The sequence below is a fragment of the Manis pentadactyla genome, chromosome 12 (assembly GCF_030020395.1).
Source record: "Manis pentadactyla isolate mManPen7 chromosome 12, mManPen7.hap1, whole genome shotgun sequence".
NCBI lineage: Eukaryota > Metazoa > Chordata > Mammalia > Pholidota > Manidae > Manis > Manis pentadactyla.
In genome coordinates, this window is record NC_080030.1 from 41,650,833 (window position 1) to 41,677,695 (window position 26,863).

At 34.7% G+C, this 26,863-nt stretch overlaps 1 protein-coding gene across 14 annotated transcripts in view; it reads left to right on the top strand.

The window, feature by feature from the left end:
- Positions 1 to 26,863, top strand: part of SYNE1 (spectrin repeat containing nuclear envelope protein 1) — a 419,767-nt gene that overhangs the window by 95,353 nt on the left and 297,551 nt on the right. For 12 of the 14 annotated variants that reach the window (XM_057489084.1, XM_057489085.1, XM_057489094.1 and 9 more), the window contains 8 exons: positions 210 to 305; positions 5,036 to 5,119; positions 11,179 to 11,199; positions 11,662 to 11,754; positions 12,591 to 12,769; positions 16,854 to 17,050; positions 19,472 to 19,581; positions 25,971 to 26,078. In XM_057489084.1, coding sequence (XP_057345067.1) covers positions 210 to 305; positions 5,036 to 5,119; positions 11,179 to 11,199; positions 11,662 to 11,754; positions 12,591 to 12,769; positions 16,854 to 17,050; positions 19,472 to 19,581; positions 25,971 to 26,078 — 888 coding nt within the window. The remainder of the gene's footprint in view (positions 1 to 209; positions 306 to 5,035; positions 5,120 to 11,178; positions 11,200 to 11,661; positions 11,755 to 12,590; positions 12,770 to 16,853; positions 17,051 to 19,471; positions 19,582 to 25,970; positions 26,079 to 26,863) is intronic. The other 2 variants (XM_057489089.1, XM_057489097.1) reach the window with 1 other exon arrangement.

The following is a 26,863-nucleotide window of genomic DNA, read 5'->3' on the forward strand; positions in this document are numbered from 1 at the left end:
AAGCATTAAGTCTCCTGAGGCTTTTGAATGTTAAGTTTATCACCAAATGTTAAGTTTTTCTCCTTATAGTTGTTAATTGCAAATCATATCCAGAATAAAGGATTTAGATATTTAGAAATTTCTCCCACAAATTTCACCACAGTGCATAATAAAGGTATGACAAAAAGAGAGAAACTTTTTTTGCATTTATTCATTTTTGTATTTTATAGCGGAAACCCCCAATGGTGGTAGATGATCTTTTTGAAGACATGAAAGATGGTGTTAAGCTACTTGCTCTTCTGGAGGTCCTGTCCGGGCAGAAACTGGTAAGGATTTGTTCTGTGACCAGACTTGTCAAATTGCTCCTGTTTGGAATTTGGGGATTTTGTTGGAGTTGGGAGAGTAAGGGGCACTGCCCGTGTAAAAGAAATTCTCCTCTTTCATAACCTCTTTTGTAGGTAATATGAAGAAGTACTAGTCTACTGGTTACTTTGGGGAGCAAGGAGTAATTTCCTTTCTTGTTTCTGCACACCTTTATTGAGTTCAAAAAACTATATATTGCAGTAGTAACCTTGGAAGAGAGTAAAGAACTTGATCAGTAATCTATCGTGGTTAACTGCTGTGTCTGTGTGGTATCTAGGAAGATTAGTTGCAAATTAACATCTGCCTCACTTTAGTGTTTGCTTTTCATTTGGAAAGGATTGTTGGTTCATATCTGTTATTATTTATATAGTTATGTGTTGAAAATTAAGCTTGAAATCAGTATGGCTTTTTTCATACACTTATGGACCTCCTCCATCATCAGTCATTTGTAACAAGAATAGCACGTTGAGGATCATTTGTCTTTATGTGCAGCAGAAACAGCAGTGCGACAGACCACTTTGGCAGTGAGCTACAAAATATATTTTTCTACATTACTTCATAATAAAATACAGATGATCCCAACTTATGATGGTTAGGCTCACAATTTTTTGACTTTATGATGGTATGAAAGCAACACACATTCAGTAGAAACCATACTTCAAATTATGAGTTTTGATCTTTTCCCTGGCTCTCAGTATGCTGACCGACCCTCCCTCGGGGTGCTGGGCGGCAGTGATCCACAGCTCCCAGTCAGCCACACGGCCACGAGAGTGGACACCCCAGACACTGATAACCATCCTGTCCCCGCACAACCCTTCTGTTTTTTCACTTTCAGTCCAATATTCAAAAACTACATGAAATATTCAACACTTCATTTAAAAATGGCTTTGGCTTAGATGATTTTGCCCAACTCTAGGCTAATGTAAGTGTTCTGTGCATCTTTAGGATAGGCTAGGGCTAGGCCAGCTTGTGATGTTCAGTGGATATATTTCAACTCCTGACATTTTCAGCTTACGATAGGTTTATCAGGACATAACCCCATCATAAAATTAAGGAAGACCTGCATTTATTTTATTCTGGCTTGTTTTTTTTTAATTTCAGAGTAGTAGAGAAGTAGTTTGCAAACATAAGCTGTTTACAAATGGTGTTTGCCATGATTAGAAAAAGGCACTCAGGAAATAATGTTCAAAATGTTGTCTAACAAGATAGACACATGGTCCAACGTTGGGAGTACTCAGTGTTTCTTCATCTATTGCATCTTGACAGGAGCTACACAATCATTATTACTTGCATGATTGAGTTTTTAAAAAAGTATTTTTGCCTGAACGTACGTTTCCAGTTAATTTTGTGCAGGGTGTTCTCAAAACAGCTTTTGTAAAAGAGTTGTTTGTTGGAAAACACATTTATCTACTTTGACTCATATTGTAGCAGATGCTTTCGGTGCCCCATGTGCCATCTCAGCTTACCTCTGATTCCAGCTAGCAGACATTGTACACGCTCCCTATAAAAACATGTGCCTCAAACTCTTGGAAGCCTGTCTGCACATTTCCACCCTCAGGGCTTATATCAAAGCTCCAAGTTACATACGGCAGCCCTGAGGTTTGGAAAGTTCATGGCCCCAAAGGACTCTCACCAGTGAAGTGGAAGCCATAAGTGCCCCAGGTTGGTGGTGGGAGGAGGGACAGTTCTGAGGCTTATTTTACACATATCTCATAGAGGACCCGATCATATCACCAGCAGGATTGAGCCCCAGTTACTCACAGAGGGAACCCCTCTATCGCTCACCCTTTTTTTGGCTTTTTCTCCTTCCCTGTCTCACTCTCCACACAGTCTTAGTCTTGCTTCTTGGGATCACCTCCCCTTTACTGCAGTTGTCAGTTGACAATGTGTACAAATATTGAATCATGTTTAATCATGCACACCTGAAACTCTATAAATATACTTCAATTTAAAAAAACAGAATAAATAGGCTTGCAAAAATAGTGTACAAAGGACACTCTTAGGAAATCTGGAGCACCAAAGACCCCTGCATGTTGACCAGGTGACTTTATTAATCATCAATCATATTTTTAGAGTAGAACTCAAATCTGCAACTGGGTTTGGCATTGTCTGCTGATGCTCCATTCAGCTGTGGAGTTCAGTCAGGATAAGACACTGCATTATGCCTTCTAAGGAATATAGCCAGTGCCTTCAGAGAATTTGAAGCCTATAGGAAAGATTACTGTATTAGGACAGATTAAGTTGTGTAATAGATACAAATGTAAAATAAGATGATATATTAGATGTTTATACCTACTCACTTAGCCAAGATATATTCAAAGAAGGAGTATGTATTTTCCCCCTAGATATCAAGTCTTACCATGAAGTTAATTTCACTTAAGACAGGGTGGTATTGGTATAGATATGGACATATCCACAAATAGAGTCAAGTCCAGAAATAGACAAGGCATGAACAGAACTTTAGTATATGTTAGAGGTGCAAGTCAGATCTGGGATGATTAGGGAGACTGTTCCACAAATGGAACAGAAAATAAGTTTATCCTAATAGAAAAAGATGAAATTGGATCCTTATCTCATGGCCTATACAAAAATCAAATATACATGGATTAAGGACCTCACGACAGAAACATTTTAGACTTTTAGTAGAAAATGTACATGAATATCTTTTAGACATTGGAATGGGGAAAAATAAGATTTTGTTTGTATACTTGGATACTGACTATACAAGATTACTACATTTGATTATATTAAAATTAAGACTCTTTTAAATGAAAAACCTTTAAAGAAGGTGACAAAACAAGTTAAAAATTGGTGAAAGATATTCACAATACATGTGAAAGGTGAGAGAAAAGAATATATAAAGAACATCTTCAAAACAGTAACAGTACAAACAGCCCAGAGGAAACCTGGACAAGAGATATGAAAAGGCATTTTATGAAAGAGACAGTGTTGAAGGCAGAGGAAGAGATGCCCACATTAGTGTTAATCAGGGTTATGCAAATGAAAACCACAGTGAAAGACCAAGTTACATGCATTCGACAGAAAATTTTTTAAAAAATATCTGTGAAAACCAAGTGTTGAATAGAATATGCATCCATAGAATTTTTCTTTATTTCTGACAAGAGTGAAAAGTAGTAGAACACTTTGGAAAAGTCTGCATTACTTCAGAAGCTCAAGAGTCACAGTCCCTCTGACCGAGCAATTCTAACTTATTTATACATCCAAGAAAACTTTATATTTGTACTAAATACGAAAGGTGGAAGTTACCAGAATGATCCATCAGCATAGATCACAATAAGAATAACCTGAAAATACCCCAGATTTACACCAGATGGAGCATAGATAAATGACACATTCCATAGCTGTTAAAATGAATGAAATGCAGTGACAGGCAACAACATGAAGGATGAATCTTAGCCATGTAGTATTAGGTGGAAAAGTCTCAAAAGGTTAATACAGGGATGCCCTTTATATAATGTTAAAAACTAAAATGAATTTTCTTTTTAAGAGTGCCAATAAATGAAATGAATCTATGTCAAAAAGAGAGCATTGGACTGGCTTTAGTATGCTAGCTGCCTTGGGGGTAGGAAGGCAGGCGGATGGAATGAATGGTGGTGGTATTGAGGGGGATGACTTTGTTTTCGTTGGCAGGTTCATTTTTACATTATGAAAGATAATTACTTAAATAAGTAAGTGGGCCGTGCATGAACCATTGATGAGACTGTATCATGTATAACAGGGATTCCCAAGTAAAGAATAAATGCAAATTTAAGCAGTATGTTTTCTATTTAAATATTTATTTAATATCATAAATATTATTACCTGGGATGTTGTTAACTGGACATTAAAAGATACCAGTTTTGAGCTTGAATGGGAGATTACTTAGGGTTCTGGTGTCACAAAGAAGAGATCAGTGTAACAACAATGCAGCCTTGCTGAAGCTGCCTCATGTCAGTCATCCATTTACTTCCTGTAAACATCTACTTCACTGAAAGTATTTTGAGTTTTAAAATTAACATCATGGCACATAGAAAGCATATACTAAATTCTGGTAACACAAACCCAATAATGTAGTATACCCTGTGCCAGAAGATACTATTGTGTGAATAACATTTCCATTCTCACAGTCCTACTTTTTAACTTTGACTCATAATGCTGAATGTATTTTGGTCATTCAGATGGAGAAATGTTACTAATATTGTCAATAAGTTTTTGTGTTATTATGACTGAAAAAAGTATTGAGAGTGACCAAGAGTGCTTTTTTAAAGACATTTTTTTAAAAAGCTCTCTTAGGTTTACAACAAAATTGAAAGTACAGAGATTTCCCTTGTTATCTCCTGCCCCCACACATGCACCAAGAGCAGTTTCCATATAAATATTTCCTGACTTATGGGAGTGATTATCTCAATGGAGAACATGGGAATTTTGTGAATTTCTGCTCTTAGGCATACAAAAACCTAGAAGGGAAGTGCATTAACAGATAGGCTGGGTCTGAATGTCTCTGTTGAGTAAATCAGTATACATCCTGGTGCTATAAGAATAAATACTCTAAGTATCTGCTAACCTTTGTAGAAATTGAGTAATGCTGGTTGTTCTAGAATGTCCTTCAAGTATGTGTTTAGTCCATTGAGATAGTTTTATGTCTATTTAATGTGTGCATTTTGATTTACTCCTGTTGCTTCCCCTTTTCCAGCCTTGTGAACAAGTACGCCGAATGAAGCGAGTCCATGCGGTGGCTAACATAGGCACAGCTCTCAAGTTCCTTGAAGGAAGGAAGGTAAGAGAGAAACAAAACTAAAACACTTCAAAAAGAAGGGGTGGGCATATGGATGTTTCCAATGTTGGCTGTGGGGTACACTGCATGCAATCTATGTAGCATAGACTTGTGGTATTATCGTAAAATAATTTTTAGATTTTACAGAAAAGGGGCAAAAAAGGCACAGAGATTTCATGTCTCTACTTTAACCACCTTCCATCTAATGTGAAGAACTTGTATACATAGCACATGTATGTGTCCATGGTGCAATTGTTAAAGAAAGAAATTAAAATTGGTATGATACTATGAACCAAAGCATAGATATTAGTCTAATTTCATCCATTTTTCCACTGGTGTCTTATCTGTTTCAGGATCCTCCCCGCCAGTAACACAGCTTGCATTTAATTGTGTTCCTTCATCTCTTCCATTGTGACTTTGTCTTTCCTTGTCTTTCATGAACTTGACAATAACTCCTAGTCAGTTATTTTGCAGAGTGTCTCTCAGTTTGTGTTTATATGATATTTTCTAATGATTAGGTTGGGGTTATTCATATTTGGAAAAATTCAAAGGATATGATGGTATGTTCTTCCCAGTGCAATGTATTAGTGGACATAGGGTTCTGATAAGTCTTATTGCTGGTGAAGTTAACCTTGGTCACTTGGTAAGGCTGTCTGCTATATTTTTTATGGTAAAATTACTATTTTCCCCTTTATAATTGAGAAATAATTTAGGGGAGATAATTGATCTTATGCTTATATTCTGTTTCTCCTCAAACTTTTGCTTACTGATTTTAGCATTGATTGCCTTCAGTAATTATTTCTGTGATGTTTTCCTATTGGTGATTTTGTGTTTCCGTCATTCCTTCTCCATGTATTAATTGGAATTATTCTTTAAGAAAAAAGGTGTTCTTTTGCTCCTGTTTACTTATTTATTCAATTATTTATTTCAGCATAAACTCATGAATATTTATTTTATTCTATTGTTATAATCCATTATTATTATTATTATTATTTTGCTCAAATTTTTCTAGCTTTGGACATTAAGAGCTCCTAAAGGCTGGCCCCCCTACTCTTTTGACATGGCCCATCCTTTTTTAAGCATTTGTTTATTTTCCAGAACTACTAGATGAAAATTTTCCAGATTTTCTAGGTGTGTCTTGTATTTTCCTTGAATCAACCACTTCTCTAAAAAGGCTTTATTCCTTTTATTAGTGAATGGCATTTAGAAATAAGATGTGTGTGCTAGGTGTGCTCACTGCTACTGAGGCATCATTGCCCCTCTGCCTTCTCAATAGACAGATCTAGAAAATATGAATGTTTACTATCCCAGGTATACACATATATCTATGTTTGTCCCTCTTTATCTCTCTATTTCTATCTCTCCTTTCTTTGTGTATGTGTGTATGTGTGTATGTATGTGTAGAGCTTCTCCTGGGTATGTATATATAAACCATTAGTTCAAACCAATACTTCTGATTCCATAGCACAAGGTTCACTCCTGTCTTCCTTGCTTATTTGTTTCTACTTTCTCTGACAGAGAAACCTGGCTCTCATCTACAATATATTCACCTATGTCTTCAACCCTAGCATACACATAAAATAGTTTCAGAATTGCTTACCACATCCCTGTGAGAAACTAACTTGAGAAGAGTGTGCATCTACAGTTAGTACTTTCAGTATTTAGCATTAAAACATCCAGTCAAGACTGTTTTCCAAATTTACTTAGGCTAATTCTGTTTTTCTCCCTCCCCTTCAGTGTGGTTATTTATTTGTAAAAGAGTTATATTCCATTTTGGGTAACTACCCCCTCCCTTTATCCTAGCTGCCTTTATTTATTTATTTTGAGGAATGAAATATTACTATGACTCTAAGAGTAAAAATTATATAGAGAGAAGTAGTAGCACTCCCTTCTCTTCTGTACTATGCCTTTCTCATTTCCCTTCCATTCACTCCCTTCTCACCTTAGGTTACCAGTCTTTCTAGTTTCTGATTTATCCTTCCTGTATTTCTTTTGCAGAAATGAGCAGATGTATTTTCGTATATTACCTTTTTTTCTGACATAAAGGATAGCATACTGTAAATAAAGTATTACATTTTGCTTTTTTTCATTTAACAGTATATCCTGGAAATCACTCAGATCAGTTAATGGAGATCGTCTCATTCATCTTTTTCACAGCTACATAATATTCCTTTGTCTAGATGTACCAGCGTTTATTCAGCCCTTATGAATGATCATTTAGGTTGTTTCTAGTTTTCAGACACAACAAAGGCTGTAATTAATAGCTTTGTATAAGTCTTTCCATATTATTGGAGCTGTTATCTTCTTGGTAAATTCCTAAAGTGTGATTGCTGGGTGTAAGGTAAATGTTAGGTAATTTTATTAGGTATTACCATAGTTCCTTCCAAAAGGATTGCACCCATCCTTTTAGATTTAGCCTTTTCTAATTTGTGGGAATCTAGGAAGTCTGCGTTTGGCAGTACCAAAACCAGTTTATAAATAGATATCCAGATACTTCTGGAAAACAGAATGATTCAGTTATTTCCTTCTCAGTTCATATGCACTACATTAATTTATTTACTGCACAAATGCATAATTAATCACTTCTATGTGACAGGAACTCCAGAAAATACATAAATTTTTAAGATTCTGATCCTTGAATAATTTATATTTGATCAATTGGTAGTACAGTGAGTCAGCATAAAGTTCAGATAGCTGTGCAAAACTTCATGCCACAGAGAGATTTTGGGCAGTAAGATGGTCTAGTAAAATAATATTAGCTTCCTGTAGGATATAGGACAGTATTTCCAGATCACTCTAACATCATGTTAGTGGGATGTTTCTCTTCTCCTAGCTCGCCCCATGAGTTTTTCATAGAAAGTTGAATAAAGCCTTCTTGAACAGGACATTTAGAGTTTTCCACATCATTCAGTTTCCCATTTCAGCTGTATAACAGTAGTGTCCTATTTTGTGCTGAGATGTATTCATTGGCTAGACTACAAAAACAAAACCCTCTTAATAAGTCTGGGAGAAATCTTTGATGATTTAACCTATGAAAGTCATTGTCAGTAAAGAGGACCAAAGAATCTTCTTTTCACAGAAGACTTATTTTGTACCAAGTCCATTTTCACAGAGCAACCCTAAGTAACAAAAAACCAGTTGTGGGGAGGAATGAGTTTTTGAGGGCTTTTGGGGGCCCCCCCTCATACTATTTTTCTTCTTTAGAATTTAAGAACCTATGTCTCAAACGTATTTTCAGGAATTTGTCTTTGACCTTTGTGCTTACTTTGTCCTCCATTTAGATTTTTTCTTTGATTAACAGAAAATCTGTTTAGTCCTTGGATTCCAGTTTGATGTAAGAAATAATCAAGGCACCTTCAAGTTTCCCTGGAGAAAACCCTACCACTATGTTTACCGTCCACCTGTTTACAGGGCTCTTGAGAAAAGCATGTATTTGTATCTGATAAGAATTGTGTTAACTGTGACTCTAATGAATAAATCCATCGCCACCTCCACAGTTTTTCTTTATGAGGTGTCAGGTGGATCATTCTAGACAATAATACAAGGACCCAGCCACCAACCACCTTTATGAAAACTTGCCATAGCACAAACAGGAACAGAAATTTAGATTCCTTGGAGGTCCAGATAGGTGATCTGGAAGGTGAAGTGAGTTATAGGCCAACTGTGGTAGTAGTCCCATGCCCTGTCAGGAACAGGGAAGCAGACACTCAGTGCCATCTATAGTTACCACAGTGAAGTTCAAGCTCAGTGATCCCAGGTTTTCTAACTGAACAAACAAAGCAGCCAACAATCTTCTTGACTTTTATTGAAATTTAATGATCCATTTAATTTATTTAAGTCATTTTCTAATAGTGTAGGTAGTTGGCTACTATATTACTGTTTAGAATGATTCACTCAACACCTCATTATAGAAAACAGCTAATATAAAGTGGCTATGCATCTGTTCAATAGGCTTACCAAATTTTCAAGAAAAACTAATAATCTGGGTATTTTATTGAAATTTCTTTGAAATTTATTCCTAAATAATTCAAATATTTTTTGAACCTTGTATTAGCCTCCTGTGGCTTCCATAACAATACCAAAGATGGGGTGCCATAGTGCAAACAGGGACATAAATTTAGATTCCTTTGAGGTCCAGATAGGTGATCTAAAAGGTGAAGTGAGGTGGAGGCTAGTTGTGGTAGTAGTCCCATGCCCTGTCAGGAAGAGAGAAGCAAATACTCAGTGCCATCTATAGTGATCTAAAGGTGGCTGGTGGCTGGGTCCTTGTATTAAACAACACAAATTTACTTTCTCACAGTTCTGGAGGCTAGAGGTCCAAGGTCAAGGTGCCGGTAGAGTTGTTGTCTTCCTCTCTTTCTGGCTTGCAGGCAGCTGCTTTCTCACTGAGCCCTCACATGGCCTTTCCTCTGGTGGGTGTGGAGAAAGTGAGCTCCAATGTCTCTTCCTCTTGTTATAAGGGCACGAATCCAATTGGATTAGGGCCCATTTAACCTTAATTGCCCCCTTGAAGACCCTACCTCCAAATACAGTCACACTGGGGGTTAGGGCCTCAATATGTGGATTTGGGGGTACACAGTTGAGTCCATACAGGCCTCCAGCTTGCAAAATCAAACTTTAACAGATTATGTGGGGCATGTGCAATTGCCTAGTCCCGGGTTCTGAAATGTTGACATGCATCAGAATCAATAAAACCTGCAGATTTTACTAAAGCAGATTATTGGGCTACATCCCCTTAGTTTCTGGGTCAGCAGGTCTGAGGGGAGGTCATCACTGTGACCCCATCTTCTTTCTGGTCCCTGGGAATTCTTCAGTCTTTCTGGGTGTCTTACTGCCTATCGCACGCTCTTGGCTACTAAGAATTTATTGTAGGTTTAATAGGATTTTGCAAGGGAGGGGAGGGCAAACAAACAAATAAACAAAACCTGTGTTCCATAAATTCATTATGGAATACAGCTTTTAAGGGAGGAAATAAATATGAAAAACATTTTTCTTCACAAGTTGAACAAATGATCTTTAGGTTCTTTAAAAGATCTCTGGGTTCATAAGTTGAATATGTTAAATTCATACTACAGTTGGAGCTGGATTGCAGTTGGAAATTCAATTCATGTTCAATTGCATTTTAAAATGAATGCTATGTAAGGAAAGAGAAATAATCTGTCCTCTATGAAATGCATTAATGTTACGTGACCAACATGTATTATGAATTTCTGACCCATGAATACTAAAAGGGACCTGGAGAAAATTCTGGAAAAGTTGTAAAACAGAGCAATAGAAATGATTTTAGAGATTGTAACAGATTCTATGATAAAAGGTTAAAGAAATGCGATATTCCTTATTTTCCACAAACCTGTACTATAGGTCTTACATGGTACTAGATTTAAAAGAAGTAAACATGTAAGCTTGTAAAATCTCTGGAAGTTCTCCATTTTTTTCTGTCTCTGAACCTGATGAGCTTCACTACTGAGACAAAATCCCATGTGCATACTTCAAATTATTGATGATGATTTTTGTGCTGTTATACTGTACCTCTGATATATAACCAGTAAGATTTTGCATCTGATAATTTTTTAAAGTAAACCATTTACAAATTTCTGAATGTTATTGATCATAAACCTTATTAAATCCTGGCTGAGAATTATTGAGCTAAACATCTAAGGATTACCTATTTTTTTCTAATTTGTTTCAGGATTCTGAAAAGAGTGATAAGCAGCTGTTAATTGTATTCTGTAGTGATTGATTGAGATAGATGTACCATACAAGTCCATTTTGCTGAGCTTAGGAGATAACGTTTTTAATGGTTAGGAAGGCATTGAGATGAGTAATTAGGGACAATTGTAGACAGATTAACTATCCTGAATGATTTATAGTTATTAGTGCCCAGAAGGAACCAAACTCTAATATTCTCTTCTTTTTCTTGGCCTTCCATTGTCTTTAAAATATCCCCCAAACCGTGCTCTAAATTTACCACTTCCATTCTTATTCCTCTTGAACAAATAACACTGATTTTGAAAGATTATTTATGTGTGTATATCATCTTCTCCCTTTGCTTTTCATGTCAGTCCATGTACAGAGGATCACCGGTTAGTATGAATTTTAGAATTTTTAACTCCTGACTTTTATAGGTAAAGAGAACATAAGTATCATGCTATTTGATAACAAACTTCAAAGTAAGTGTATCTTCTTAAACTACTTATCACAGTTTCTTTTAAGTTCCAGTCAACTTCTGAATGTAAAGAATAACCTTTTTTTTTCCTGTTTAATCTTTAGTTGGTAATTCCTTGCATGGTGTAATACTTTTTTAACTTTAAACAAGTTTTTGAAATTCACTCCATAGTTGTTTTTATTGTCATACCTAATGAATGCTCCCAAAATTTCCACTGAAACTGTTGCTTGACTGTGTTGTCTTACCCTACTTACTTTTGTATGCCACTACATAGGCATGACCAAATTTTATTGATGTCTAATAAAATGCTAATTATTGCATAATTAAATTGTCTATAATCTTCTAGTACATTACTAGTACAGTTTTTCTTTTTAAACAGATTAAATTAGTCAACATTAACTCCACTGATATAGCTGATGGCCGACCCTCAATAGTTCTGGGATTAATGTGGACCATTATTCTATATTTCCAGGTACTGTACTACAGCTCCTTTTTCTGTTGATATGATGCCATGGATGGGATAATAATGCCCATTTTCTGTACCTCTGAGGTTGATCCTTAAGGTGGCAGGAATGTGATCTTTACGTGTACATTGTCTTTTGCAAGCAGGAAAATTTCCTCTTCTTTCTTGCAAAGGTTCTATATGGAACTCCCCAAAGAACTCTGGCTTAGGTTCTCAGTCTGAAAAGTGAGCAAGACACAATGGAGAAGAAATATTGGTGTAGCAAGAGTTCAGAAAAATTTTCATTGTTTTTCTGGAAGAGAGAAGTTCTATGCTTGTAGACATTGAGGGGAGAAATTCACTTGCCATTCCATCTAGAATAATTGTTTTAGTCATAATGTTGTTTTTGTTTTTTAGAGCAGTCTTGGGTTCACAGCAAAATTGAGCAGAAGGCACAGAGAGTTCCTCTAGACACCTGCGCCCCTTACACACAGCCTCCCTCATAACTACCATTACCAGAGGGAAGGTTACATCTGCTGTGATAATGAACCTATGGTGACACATCATTATCATTCACTCTGTAGTTTTTACATTCAGGTTCACTTTTAGTCTTGTACATTCTGTGAGTTTGGGTAACCATTAGGTTTTACCTTCCTCGTTTAACTAGCCTTATTACTATGTATGCGGTACATTTTGATGCAGTGGGAAGTACAAAGAGTCAGACATTCACCGTGCCCTTCAAGAGCTTACATTGCCAGTGGTGTTAAGGGTGTTAAGATAAATCATTTCTGTTGGAAAAGTAAAACATCCGAGGAAAGAGGAACGAAGATAATTCTTACATTTTTGCCAAACTGTTGCACACACAGATTGAGGAGCTGACCAGCAACCTTCCACAGCTGCAGTCCTTGTCCAGCAGCACGTCCTCTGTGGAGAGCATGGTCAGCTCAGAGACTGCCAGCCCCCCCAGTAAGCGGAAAGTGGCCTCCAAGACCCAAGGAAATGCAAAGAAGGCTTTATTAAACTGGGTTCAGCACACAGCAGCCAAGTAAGTACCAAGAGTTTGTTTAAATTTGAAACCTTTGAATACTGTGAGTTACTAATTTATTGCTGGGTGTGCCTTCCAATGATTATAAAATCAGAAAAGACAGTTGAATGAATAGCTTGGTTTTGGGTCTGGTTTCACCCTTTCTTTGAATTAAAATGTAAACAAAAATCTTCACTAACACTCTAGGAAAATGCCGTCATGACACTAATTCCTTCATCATGTGATTGGGTCTGATTAATGAAATTGTTTAATTCCTACACTTTGATTAGTAGCATGAGAGCCAATTCTATTTAGGTCATTATTTGGACTTTATGTTCCATTAAATAATCTTTATGCAACTAAATTAGAGGTTTAAGTTTGATTACCTCTTCACAATGCTCTGAGTTCTATTTAACGGTAATGTCCAAATTTCTGAAATTATATTTGTTTTTATTTCCTGAAAGTTTCCAGCAATTTTATTTAAAAGTGTTCTTTCTTTGATGTTACCTCTTACCTAGAATGTAGATTATTTTGTCAACTCCAGCTTTAGAGACTGTGAACTCACTTCTAGTTTTGTTTGCTTGTAAGCATATTAAATTTACATTGCTCATACATTTATGTGATAAGGCTGGATAGAAAATCACTTCTGTCAAAAAATATCTTCTCATAACAATTTCAGTACAGCTTTCCATTGACCATTACTAATATTTTTTGTCCAATGTGATCGGTGGTGAGATCTCTTTACCTACAAGTTGTGCTTTTGTATGATTTTCCTAAGTGATGTATACAGTTAACTCACTTTCTATTTTGTTTTGTGTGCCTCAATCTAATCTGACTCTTCTCCACTTCCAGAAAATAGTTGGAAACAAGTACTTATCATTATAAAATTTTGAGGCACTAAACATAGGAAGTTCTATTTTTAAAGCATTTGAAGAGCAAAAATAAGGAAAGAAAAAGATAAACATAGAGAAGCTGTAATTAGTGTTACTATTTTGTGTGGTTTTGCTTAACTTTTAAAGTGTGTTGGTGGTTTTCTAATTTGGGATATGTTTCTATGATTCAAATTGTACTAAAAAGTATTTCTGAAAGCAAAGCTTTGTAACTCTTTAGAATCTGTAGTAGAAGGAAATACAAGCCCTGCCCACATTGCTGGTACAGTGAGCATTACTAATCTCTTTTGCAGCTTAATTGAGTGGGGAGAAGAAATGGGCTGGGTTAGGAGGATACTGGTGGCCGTATGCTGTGACATTTGTCGTGACACTACTACAACAAAACTTTGTGATAATGTCACTGTGATGTTCTCTTGCTCATGCTCCACACAGTAAATTAACCAAAAAAACTGATTTTCATTTAATATTATAGTAACTTGGATTAAACTCAAATTTAGCACTGTTGGAGATTTTCCTTGCAATAGTTTTGTTTCACATGTGGTGTGTTGGGTTTCAAAGATGTTCAGGGGTCTAATGATGATTAAAAGTCACTCTTGCAACTTGTGGGTTTGTAACATCAGTGGAAGTTGTATTTTCCTTATCTGTGTAAATGTGCAGATTTACAGACTCAAGGGTTCTCCACCCATTGGCACGTCAACAAGATCCATTTATTTTACATCTGCACAAGCTGTAGGGATTTGGGAGAGATGACTGCTCTCCACCATGAAAATTATGTAATGAACACAAAACTCCATTATGTTAACAAATGGTTGGTAATTTCTCTAAAAGCTGCTTTTTACACTATCCCAGTATCTACTTTTTAAAGCAACTTCCTATCTGACATGGATAAGACTTTAGAATCTGCACCCATTTCAGTATGTGACGTGTTGCTAACATTATAATCTGTGAGATTGTAGTCTGAAGCTTCATCAGTAACTCAGGACTGAAGAAGGCAAAAAAGCATAAAACATCCCATGACACCAGACAAATGGTCAGGGTGTTTCACTGTTTTCATATAAAATATGAGGAGTAACTAAAATAAATAAAGTAAATAAAACACAGCTTCAGTAGCATAATATAGCTAACCTCTCTATTTTTTAAAAATCATTTCATCTACTATCAGTACATGAAATGAAAATGTTAAGTCATAGTGTAGATGATACTTATTTTCAAATGTCTAAAAAGAACAATTGTATTTTAGGAAGAAAATTTAAAAAGTAGTCAAACAATTGAAGATATATATATATATATATACATACATACACAGATCCATTCAAAGTAACGAAGTCACTGTGTGTTAGAGATCTGAAAGGCCTTTGGAGTGGATATAGTTCATCATGTCTTTAAGTGATGTATCTAAGTTTCTTTAAGTTTGTATCACTTCTTTAAGTGAGGTATTTAAGTTTTCTTTGATTTTTGTATCTAAGATTCTTAAATGAGAGGTTTGAACTAAAGTTAAAATTTTTAGGAATCCACCTACTATTTTGATCTGATATGAAACATTATAGATAGAATGTGTGTGTATTTGTGTGTATGTTTTTAACAAATGTAGAGGAAGAAAATGTACTGAAACATTTTAAGTTATTCCAACATAGTGTATTTAGGGAAATAGTGTATATTGTTTCTTTTTGAAAATGCTTAAAACAATAAACAAGTTTCAGAGAATCAGAAAATATCTAAAAGGTGATGAATATTTATTAACCAATTATTTATTTACATGCACCTCATTTTGTTAAAAGAAATAATTTGAGATGGCTTAAAGACAGTGAATGCAAGAACATTTTACAATGAGGAAATGTGAGCAAAGGGGAAATAAGGTAGAAAAGTAAGAGGAAGCTGGAAGCTAATGTACAAATGAATAGGTAACAAGAACTGCTCAGCCTGGGAGAATATTTACTTGTATGCTAGACATTGGCTGAAAATTATATCCACACCACCCGAGACAGGAACTAAAAGAACTAAGAGGAGATACAAGATTGCAATTACTGGGATCTTACAGAATTATTTTTTAAATATATATTTGTGAAGCCAGTGATTAGGTCCAATAATGCTATTTTTTAGCAAAATATTTTTTATGCAAACAATGTACATTAACGAAGCATGATTTTTCTCTAAGCTTAAGTTTGCAGACATAAAATTAAAGGGCATTTAGCATCTTTTTTGTACTAATCAGTGTGTCAGTCAGATGTATTGTTCTTGGACATTTTGACAATATAGTAAAGAATTGAGTGATATTATTTCTGCTTTGTTTAGAAACTGTAATGGCACTAGTTTTCTTAAAAAGAAACTGCCAGAATATTTATCCACTGAATATGACCTAATTAATTGATCACCTTTAAAAGCTCTAGACTTACTCAAGGGATGTTTCTCAAAGACATCTCTTTGCAACTCTCCTTTTGAAACTTCCTTTGTAGTTGGTAAAATACATGTCGAAAAAAATTGTTCATTGTGAGCTTGCCTCAGTTCTGTTTTCAACAATAAAATATTACTATCAACTTGAATCACTTCTTAATTATCAGAACTGGCTTTGCATTAGTCAAATCCACCATGAAAGAACAAAGATTTGCCACCTAGGCATTGCCCTCAAGGAAATTCCAAAGAAGTTTAAAAAACAATTTGATCAATTTGTATGGTGGGGCAAATAAAATCTTGTCTGGACTTATGTGGAGTATAGGCTCCTTTGGGATTGATTTAGACATAGGATCATGTCCATTTGCATTTGTTTATTCTAATGCATTTAATATAATTCAGTCACATGCTCTTAGTCTATTATAACCTGTGCATGAGCAATACAGTGCTGCTTATTGTAATTGTTAGAAATGTGTCAGATACTTCTTCAAAAAAATACAATGGTGAATTATTATCAATTTTGATGTTTTTATAATTCTCTTTTTTATTTTGCCAGGCACTTTTTCTCTAAATAAGTTTCCTTAAAAAAATGTGCTTCACATTGAGAAACCTAATATAGAAAAGTCTAGAAATGGAATCAGGATGTCTACATGTTACCTTGTTACCCTCTAAAAATTTTGTTTTGCTTAATTTTGCTCAAAATCAGTTAACTGATACAGCTAACTGTATATCATTCATTGCTGAGGATGGATTTTGCATATGACCTTAAGGAAGGTGTATATTATCTGTTCAGAATGTAACATTCTTTTACTTTTTATCACACTAAGGCAGACTGGAATAGAAGTGAAAGACTTTGGGAGGAGTTGGAGAAGTGGTGTTGCCTTTCATTCAGTCATCCATGCCATTCGACCAGAACTAGTGGACTTGGAGAAAGTGAAAGGGAGATCTAACCGAGAAAACCTGGAGGAGGCTTTCACCATTGCTGAAATGGAACTGGGAATCCCAAGACTACTAGATCCAGAAGGTATGTTGGGTAACGATTGGCTCTTGTATACATCAACTCAGTCGTTTTTAAGTCTTAATCCCACAAATTACAGATGACTTCCCAAACTACTAGAGGCCAGAAAACTTTAGAAAAGTCCTGTATCAATTGTCTCTTGGAAAAACATTTGCCACTATATAGGAGAGCAAAATACAGCTCTGTTGCTCCGAGCAGCACTTTGACATTGGTTGTATCAGCCAGGTGAACTTCACTTACTCAGTATGCCTTAGGGCAGAGTGACAGTTTTAAAAGCATGTATACTGGGGAAAGAGGAGTGTCACAGGATAAATAATTTATGCTATTTATGTAACTCCAAAGAATCTGAAAGAAGTGAAAAAATATTAGTAATCTAAGGTCATATCTTTAAAATGTCAGTCATTAGGAACTTAGAAATATTGATAAACCATCCATTGTTTTTCTGTCAATCAGGCAAACTACACAAATGATTGACTGATATTTTTCATTAGAATTGTCATCTTTTTGATAAGGCTGTGGATTTTAAAACTTTCTGGAAAAGGAGTTAACTCAAGCCTTCAAAGGCAATTTTGATGCCTTTAATAAACTTAAATAAATTGAGTAAGTTGTTTGTTATATTAAAATAAAAGGGTCAGAATAAGTTTTCCAAATGTCACGATTTCTTATTTGGGTTGGCAATTATGAAAATTTCTGTGGATGAATGTGGAAATGTCAATACAGCAAAAGCTAGTTATTCTTACAGATGAGATTTCAGAAAGAATATGTCTAGCTCTATGATAGCATCTAAGTGGAGACACTTGTGTTTCCAGGAGTAAGTTACAGAGACCTACAGGTCACTGGTTGGTGTCCTCTGAGATGAGCAGCCACTGGAGATCCCTTGCCATTTTTGGAATCTTCTGTGGGTTCCCTAGATTCACTGGGATAATAAAGAGGTCTCCACCTTGATTCTGTACCAAAAAAAAAAAAAAAGCCTGTTGTATTCAATACACTACTCAGTTCAAGGGGAAAGCCACACACATATCTTAGCCCTCAACTTCAGAGGGTGCATCAGAGCTGAAATTTTTCCTCCAATGGGAGAGGAGGAGGGTATAACTAGTTCTCTCATATCCACTAGACTAAAGGATCTAAATATTTTATTTTATGATCAGAAATGAGTTGCCACCACACAAGTCTACTTCAGAAATAAAGTGACCCTTTATTTTTTTCCTTATGAGGACTTACCCTCAAAAACTTCTTTAGCCAACTTGAATATATAAACTTTTAGGACTATAGACCAACCATATCCATTTCTATTATAACAATTATTTTATGATTTAGTCGCTTGAATATTTAAAAGCATATACTACATTAAGTCATGTATTAAATGTTGCTTTTTTTTCCGCTTTCACATTCATGAAAGTTTTACTCGTTCTTCACATGTGTCTTCCACATTGGTGTTACCATTTCTAGAGTCACTTTTGATTGATGGAATGAATTCTGAATACACTTTTTGTTTCCTTTTAACTCTTGAGTTCCATCATCTTCTGAATCCTACATTGAAAGTCCCTAGAAATTATATCTCAAATCACAAAGAACATTGTTGTATTTTTCCTCTGTATGTACATATTTTATATCTGTAAACTCCAAATGTAATCACCTTTCTGGTTGTCTTTAAAAGGACAGTTAAAACATTTATTTAAAACATTTGATCCTTTTTATGTATGTAGTCTTACCACCATTCTATAATTATTAAATTTGTATAAGAATCCTTGCTTGATTTTTGTTGATTTCATTAGGTTAATGTCTATACACTTAAAAGTAACAGAAATTGAGATCTTTTCAAATTCTGTCTTTCCTTCAAAGAGTACCTGATTGTTCAAAGTACAGTGATTTAGAGAGAATGCTCCGCAATGGAGAGGTGACTTAAGGAGTTGGGTATAAGTCATTTCCCTCTTTTCTACAATAGAATGTGTTGGGGGAAAGGGGTTCTCTATATTTGGCCATATGGTGTACAAGCTATATAGTCACTTGTCATCCTTTGTCACACCTACAAGTGCTTTTTACTACCCACTCACCCCAATTCTGAAATTTACATATTATTTGTATTTTATTAACTAGACATTTGATCCTTTGTTTGAATAACCACATAGTATCTCATATTTCTGATGAATTAATGTTGAGATTAATAAGTGACACATGTACAACTTTCCTCAAAGCTCTTAGTTGAAATGGGACATATTTCTGAGTCATAAAATATCTGTTATGAACCATGCAGACTAAATTGATTTCCCTTCCTCCACCTCTAAATATTAATTCTGTTTTGTTCTTTGTTTTTTTTTTGCATGTAGGACAGTGGCTTTTGGCATATTAGCTAGATTTCAAAGTTTGTCCTGTTAAAATCTAATTAATGCTAATTAATTCATTGATCTTTGGTTTTGGTTTTTCCAGATGTTGATGTGGATAAACCAGATGAGAAGTCTATTATGACCTATGTAGCCCAGTTTCTGAAACATTATCCTGACATCCACACTACAGGCACTGATGGGCAAGAGAATGATGTAAGTATTTGTTTCGCTTCAAGCTTTGACAGTGCATTCAGTGATGGGGACTCAGATTTTTAAGCACACTCTTTTCAAAAAATTAAATTGGAATGCATTTTACTCTGAGAGCAACAGAGTAAAGACTAGATCTCACCAAATGGGAATGAGATTAGACATCCTTTTTGTATGTTGGTTATGTCGAGAGAAAGGATTATTAATAATAAATACTGGACATATAATGCTGATGACTGAAAACTGAGGGGCGATAGCAGTTTTGGGGAACTCCATTTTAGCAATTCAATGATTAAAGTAATTTTGTATCATATCATTTACACATCTAAATCTTGACTTTTCATGTCCTGTTGAAATCTCATTTTGACTTACATTTATTATAAGTTGCTACCTGCAGCAAATATATGGGAATAAGCAAACTTGTAAAAGTTCTAATTATTCACTGTGGTTAATTTTTTAGCCTCTCAATAGTTTAAATTATGTTGATATTTTTAGTACTGCTCAGATAGTGTGTATGTTCATTGTCATAAATAAAAACAAAAATTGGAAAAAAAGAAAAAGAAAATTATCTGTACTTGACCTTCTAGAGGGAACCTATCTAGAAAAAAAGAATTAATATGATGGTATGAGTTCCCAACATTTTTCTATGTATTCATTCATCCAGTAATTTATTCATCCAGTCTTAATTGTTAGGAATTTCTGATTTTTTGGTAGTATAAAAAATGCTTCTATGAACAATTTTGTCATAAAGCATTGTTCATGATTTTTTTCTTAGTCTTGGAATTCCTGAGCTAAAGGGTATACAGTATATTTTTTTCGGGGGGGAGCTTAGTATTTATTTAGTTATTTATTCAAAAATTTTCAAATTGAAGTATAGTTGACATATAATATTATATTAGCTTCAGGTGTACAGAGAAATCGTGACTCAACAATTACATACATTATGAAATACCATGGTAAGTGCAGTAACCATCAGTCACTATACAAAGTTATTGTAATATTATTGACTATATTCTCTATACTGCACTTTTATCCCTGTGACTTATTTGTAACTGAAATTTTTACTTCTTAATCCCTTTCACTTTTACCCCCATCTTCCTACCTCACAAGGACATACAGATTTTTAATGCTTTTTGAAATTTTTTTCAAATTTTCCTGTAGAAAGTTTGTCCCATTTTACACTCCATCCAGTACACCCAGGTCTTTAAAAACAATGGGTATTTCCATCCTCCTACATTTTTAAAGTAGTATTATTGGGTTTTTTTAATTATAGAGAGATGGATTTACTAGTGAATTTAAGTAATTATAAGGGAAAATTACATCAGGATAAGTAATAAATGGAATTTTCAAGATGTGTTAAAAACTGTCTGTCTTTATTACTGAGGTCTCAATTAAAGTTTTCAGGGCTGTTTGAGATTATAAGGAAAATACACATGAAAACAAAACAAAACAAAATTGTTGTTTTCCCAAAATAGACTTAGAAACAGGTCTGAGGAAGAAAAAGGTCAGGGGAACATGACCCAAAATTTTCTGGTAGGAAAAGGTATTGCATTAATAGCAGTCTATGGCTTCATAAAAGAATTAAACAAAGCAATGGTACCTTGTATTTCCTAGGTTGCTGGGATGAAGCTAATCTGGCATTTGATAGAACCATGTTAATTTTTTTTTAAAACTGTGGTGTCAGGAAACCCTTTTACTCATGGCTAGGATTCAGGTACCAATGTTGACCACCAGAGTAACCTACCTGTAGTAACTTACAGCCAAATAGATGCTTCTAAGAAGCACCACAGAAGGCAAAAGCAGACTGTGTATCAAGGCAGAGACTGAGACATGTGTTCTGGAGGCATTTGGGACTTTCTGAGTTTTGAGAATATAATCAGGTATAGACATTGCTGTGTGAATAAGAAACTCCATAAAAAAAGCGTATTAGACTTACCCCATATAGCATAGAGAATATCAGCTTTACATCTGGTTTTCATATCTAAAGTCCTTAAATTGCCCAGTTGGATTTATTTCTGATCTGGTTTCTGAGTTTGTACTGTTAGAATTTCTCTAACATTAATCGTGTCTCCACATGAATAAGCTTTGTAACTGGAAACCTCTGAGAAATAAAAGGAGATGCACTCATTAATGCTCTTGAGCAAGAATTTAATGCAAAAAAACTCTCGGAGACTTGAAACACACACATTCCAGATACAAGCTTGTTAATATACACTAGTAAGGAGGCTTTATTATTAAGAGATTAATTTCATTATCTAGAAAATAAATCCTTTAAAAGATTCTGTCCATCCCTTCTCTAAAAAGAGGATGCATATGATTTCTTCAAGATTAGTTCAAATACTAAGTTTGAGGAAAATGTATGATAAGCTTTGCTTATTTTTAAATGTGGCATTTGTAACATAGGGCATAAGCACCTAAAAATGAATATTTTGAATAAGGAAAAAAGAATTTTTTATGATGTAGAGTTTATATTTGTCAAATGCAACTAAATGGCTGCCTAATTCTGTCTAGTGAACCTTTAAGATTTTGTAGACTAAATAGCTATAGCTATTTATGCCATTACCCTCGTAATACTCAGTATTTGTGTAGTTAGGTCTTAGTAAATAATTCCTTTAATTCATTTTTTAAAATCTTGGCATCATGTATCAGGCTCTCATTTTTTTGGTATATTTGATTTCTATATCACTTTTGTGAGTTTATTTAAATTAGTGACTTATGGATAATATTTTAAATCTAATTTTCTTACTGAAAATAGACATTGTTATGCCTTTCTTACTTCAACCATTAAAACTGGTAGAGAAACTTTTTCCCTAAAGGTTTTCCATGGGCAGTTAGCACTTGATGGTAAATAAATGAAATAGATCTATTGGTTCATTTCTCTCACCTTTAAACTTTCAGGTATTTATTCACTCATTCTTTCAACCATTGCAACAAATATTGCAGACTGCTCCCCCAGCACCATCTTAATTGTTATACGAATCCATATTATCAGTGGTTTTCAGATTAAATAAATGAGATCATTTACCTTTTTTTTAACTTGTTCACCTTTTAAAATGTTTACTATTTCAAGATCTGTTTATAAAATATAAATACTACCAAAAATTAAAACAGAGACATCAAATCCTTATTGGATTAGAATATTCTGATACTTTCAAAATTTATGAAACCTCTTTATGTAACTATACCATTAAAATTGTCTACTTATTAATAGACCGATGCCTCTCCATTGTTTTTTTTTCTTGTTTTCCTATATAATTTTTCCCTGATTTATGTTATTTTTCTATATATTATCTTTTCATATTGCTAGGAAATAATTCCAGGTTTCCCATATTTTGCAAATTCTATCCAAAATTTTAAGGTAAGATTTAAGTAATCTTGAATTTTGACCTCCCTCAATCATCTTACAGTCCATAGCTTGTTAGCCATTCCTTTGCATGTATATGTCTTTATATATACATTTCTTTTAATAACTTAATTCTATTTTTTTCCTTTTCCTTTCTAATAGAACAAATAACATGTGTACATCTTATTAAATGTCAGTTACAATCTAAGCCACTCCCATGGACTTCTCCACTAATTTTTAATTGTAAGATCACATCAATTAATTTCTTTTTAATAACTCTTAATAGTACTAATAAAAGGAAGAATTTATAATAACTATGGTCTCTTTAAATGTGACATGAAAAATAAAAATAAAGTTAAAGATTTTTAAAAATAGTAAGCAGGAAAAAATTAATTGGAAAAGGTAAGTATTCACTTAGCTTGTGGTCCTGAATTTCATCACATCTCTTTTGCTCACTATTGGGTCACATGAGTTAGGAAACTTCATGGCATGTGGTAGGTGCTCAAAAAATATTTATGGAATTAATGACCAGATTCTTTCCTATATCCATTTATTTTGCACTTCAGTTTCACCATCTTTCTTTATATTCCATTTAGGCTTGAGGTTAAAGATTTATCAACACTTTATGCCAACACTGGGATAAAAAAATTAGATGTAACTAATTTCATATCAAATATTAATTTTTATTTCATGCTCCATGAAACATGAGTTCATGGATATACATAAACATGCTATAAAACATAGGAGTGTGCCTGTGTGTATGTTTGAGTGAGTGAGTCGGTGAGAAAAAAAGAGAAAGAAAATGCTGATAGTTTAGCTGTTTGGAATTTAGATGGCCATCTACAGGCAAATAAACCCTCATGTGTTTGAATGCATGTGAAAGTTATCAACTAGAGAAAAGCCATTAGTCTAAATAAATGGGTTCTGTGAATCTAAATACTGTTTTTTACTTCATTTTCCTCTTAAAAAGGAGAATGTTGAGGGTATAAATAGTTACATCCTTCTTATAGTACTGCAATTTGCTTGACACTTTCCCACCAATGGAAAAAGCCATTTACTAAATGGACTCCATAAAGTTAGTTTAAGAACATAATCCTTTTCTCTTGGATGGCTTTGTGAACCAGTTTCAATGGTTGAGAAACAGGTAATGGTGAGCCTGTCTGTGGAGGTTCACAGTGAAGTCCCATGCTCACTTCGGCGATCCCCGCTTGGTGGCCGCAATGATTTCTGGTACCTTGGAGGGAGAGCAAGAGCATTTTGTTCCTCTGAGCTCAAGAATGTGTCATTAGTGCTTTTATGTGCATGAAAGTAACCAGAGTAAAACAGGTACCGTGATCATGCTCCCCTGTTCATGCAGGGGAGCCCTCATGGCAAGGAGTTGAAGCTTTGGAGTCCTGGTCTCCTGTTCCATTTCTTTCTCTACTTAACTATGCTGCCAACCAATCATTTATTCCACAGTTATATATGGAGTGATACTGGGTTCCAGACACTGTGTTAGGCTGAAGAAGAAAAGATATGTAAGGGGTTTGTAACATTAGGGGAGAAATGAGACAATCAAGTGGACAATACAATAGTGCATTTTCAGTAAATATTTGAGCTCAGGTTGTTGCATCACAGAGAATTGTTCTCAAAATGTGGTTCCTACACCAGAACCACCAGATTTACTTGGAAACTTGTTAGAAAGACAAATTCTTAAGTTCCATCCAAGATAAACTGAGCCCAAAAGCCTGACAGTGAGGCCCAGCAATCTGTTTGCATAAGGCTTCCAGGTGATTATAATACACACCTAAAGTTTGAGAATCACTGGTATAGAAGAGAGACTCCTAGCCCAGACTTCCAGGTCAGAAAAAGCTTTCTAGAGAAGGTCATACCTGAGCTGAGCTTTGAAGAAGGCATTATCTAGGGGGAAATGTTCCAGGCAGAAGAGGGTTGCCTTGGCAAGACCAGAAAGTGAGAGAAGGCATGGGTCTGACAGCATGGTGTGCCGATTTCTTTACTAGGTGTGTTACATGGATTATCTCTAATTCTCCCCAAGACCATAGAAAAGATGTGTGATGACTACTCAGATGATGGTACAACAATAGAATTAAAAAAAATAAAAGATGTGTCCATAGTCACAGGGCTGCTCCATGTCAGAGCCAGTAATTGGAACCTGTTTTGCCTGCCTCCTTAGCCAGCATTCTTTCTACTTTACAACTCCACCTGTCAATAGACAGTCATTTCACCTGTCACAGAGCTGTGATCAAGTGAGATGCTGAGTTGGAAGCTTTTTGTAAGTGCCAAAAATCATATGAAGCCTGTTTATGATTACTGTGGCATTCTTACCAGATAAGAGATCTTGATGAAAAAGTAGAGTATTGTCACTAAGTCAATTCTACAGTAGCTCCTGTTATTATTTGTGGAAACAATTATATAAATCTCCAAATATGTTATTCATTTTTGAGATGTTAATGGTAGCCTGGATACATTCCTTCAGCAGATATTTTGGTAAATATCATAGAGGTGCCATGTTGCCCCAGGGTCTGGTAATACCATACTGAACAAAATAAATGTATTTTCTGTCTTCATGGAGCTTATATTATAATAGTGTGTAGCGTTTTTAAGTAATAGCAGTCCACAATGTTACTGTGACTGTAACTCCTGGAATTCAGTGAAAACTAATTTCGTCCAGGGTAGTCCTCTGGGTCACCAATGGACTCCTATTGAGCAACCTCAGGTCTGTGTTTCTACTCCTGTTTCAGCCTTTGCTCTTTGTAATTCTGTACATAGGACATTTCCTCTTGAGCATATTTTCTTAATTAAATTAGTGTTTCTTGAGAAGAAAACTAGAAGCAGGTAATTTAAGTACTCAGCAAGATAATTAAGATACTTTTCTAAAATTAACTTTTGCTTCTCACTTTCCAAAAGAGGTGAGGGTGAGAAGAGAGAAAACTTTTTGAAGACAACTGTACCTTATTAAGTATGCAGTGTGTTCTAGGATCACTCAGGGATTAATCAGCAATTAAATAAATGTACAGTGACTAATAAAATTCTAATGTCTACTGGTTTCTAGAGAGAAGACAGACTAATTTGGAGGGAAATGAAAGTTTGGATAGAACAATTTGAAAGAGACTTAACAAGGGCACAGATGACAGAATCAAATTTGCAGGACAAATATCAGGTAATGTATGGAAGAGATTCAGTTTTTCAAAGCTCTTTATGAGTAAGATTTATATATGTCATTTAACATTTGATCTTTGAAGTGATATTAATGACAAAAGTCTTTAAAGAAGTAACAATGTATTTCTTAAGTTTGCATGTAATTTAATGTTTATATTTCTATGTAAAGAGTTTTTGTACTTTGATACATTTATATATTATAACAAGCCTGCCATTGTAGTAATAATTAGCACCTCTACCATATTACATAATTATCATTTGTTCATGGTTGGGATAATTAAGTTCTAGTATCTTAGCAAGTTTGATAATTATAATACAATATTGTCTACATTGACTATATTGTGCATTAGATCTCCAGGGCTTATTTACCACTTGTTGCAAGTTTGTACTCTTAAATAATATCTGTCCTATTCCTCCAATTCCTGGCAACTACCATTTTACTCTGTTTTTATGAGTTTGTCCTTTTTGGATTCACTCATGTAAGTGATATCATATAATATTTGTCTTTCTCTATATGCCTTCCCTCACTGAGCCTAATGTCCTCAAGGTTTATCCATGTTGCTACAATGGCAAGATGCCCTTCCTTCTCATGGCTGAATAATACTCTGTTGTGCACAGACACACATCTTTATCCATTCATATGTCACTGAGCCCTTAGGTTGTTCCTGTATCTTGACTGTTACACATAATGCTGCAGTGAAAATTGTTTGTTTCTTTAAAGTAAAGCAACTATTTTAAATATCAGCATAGATTTATATTCCTCTTTACTATTATTTCCCATTAAGC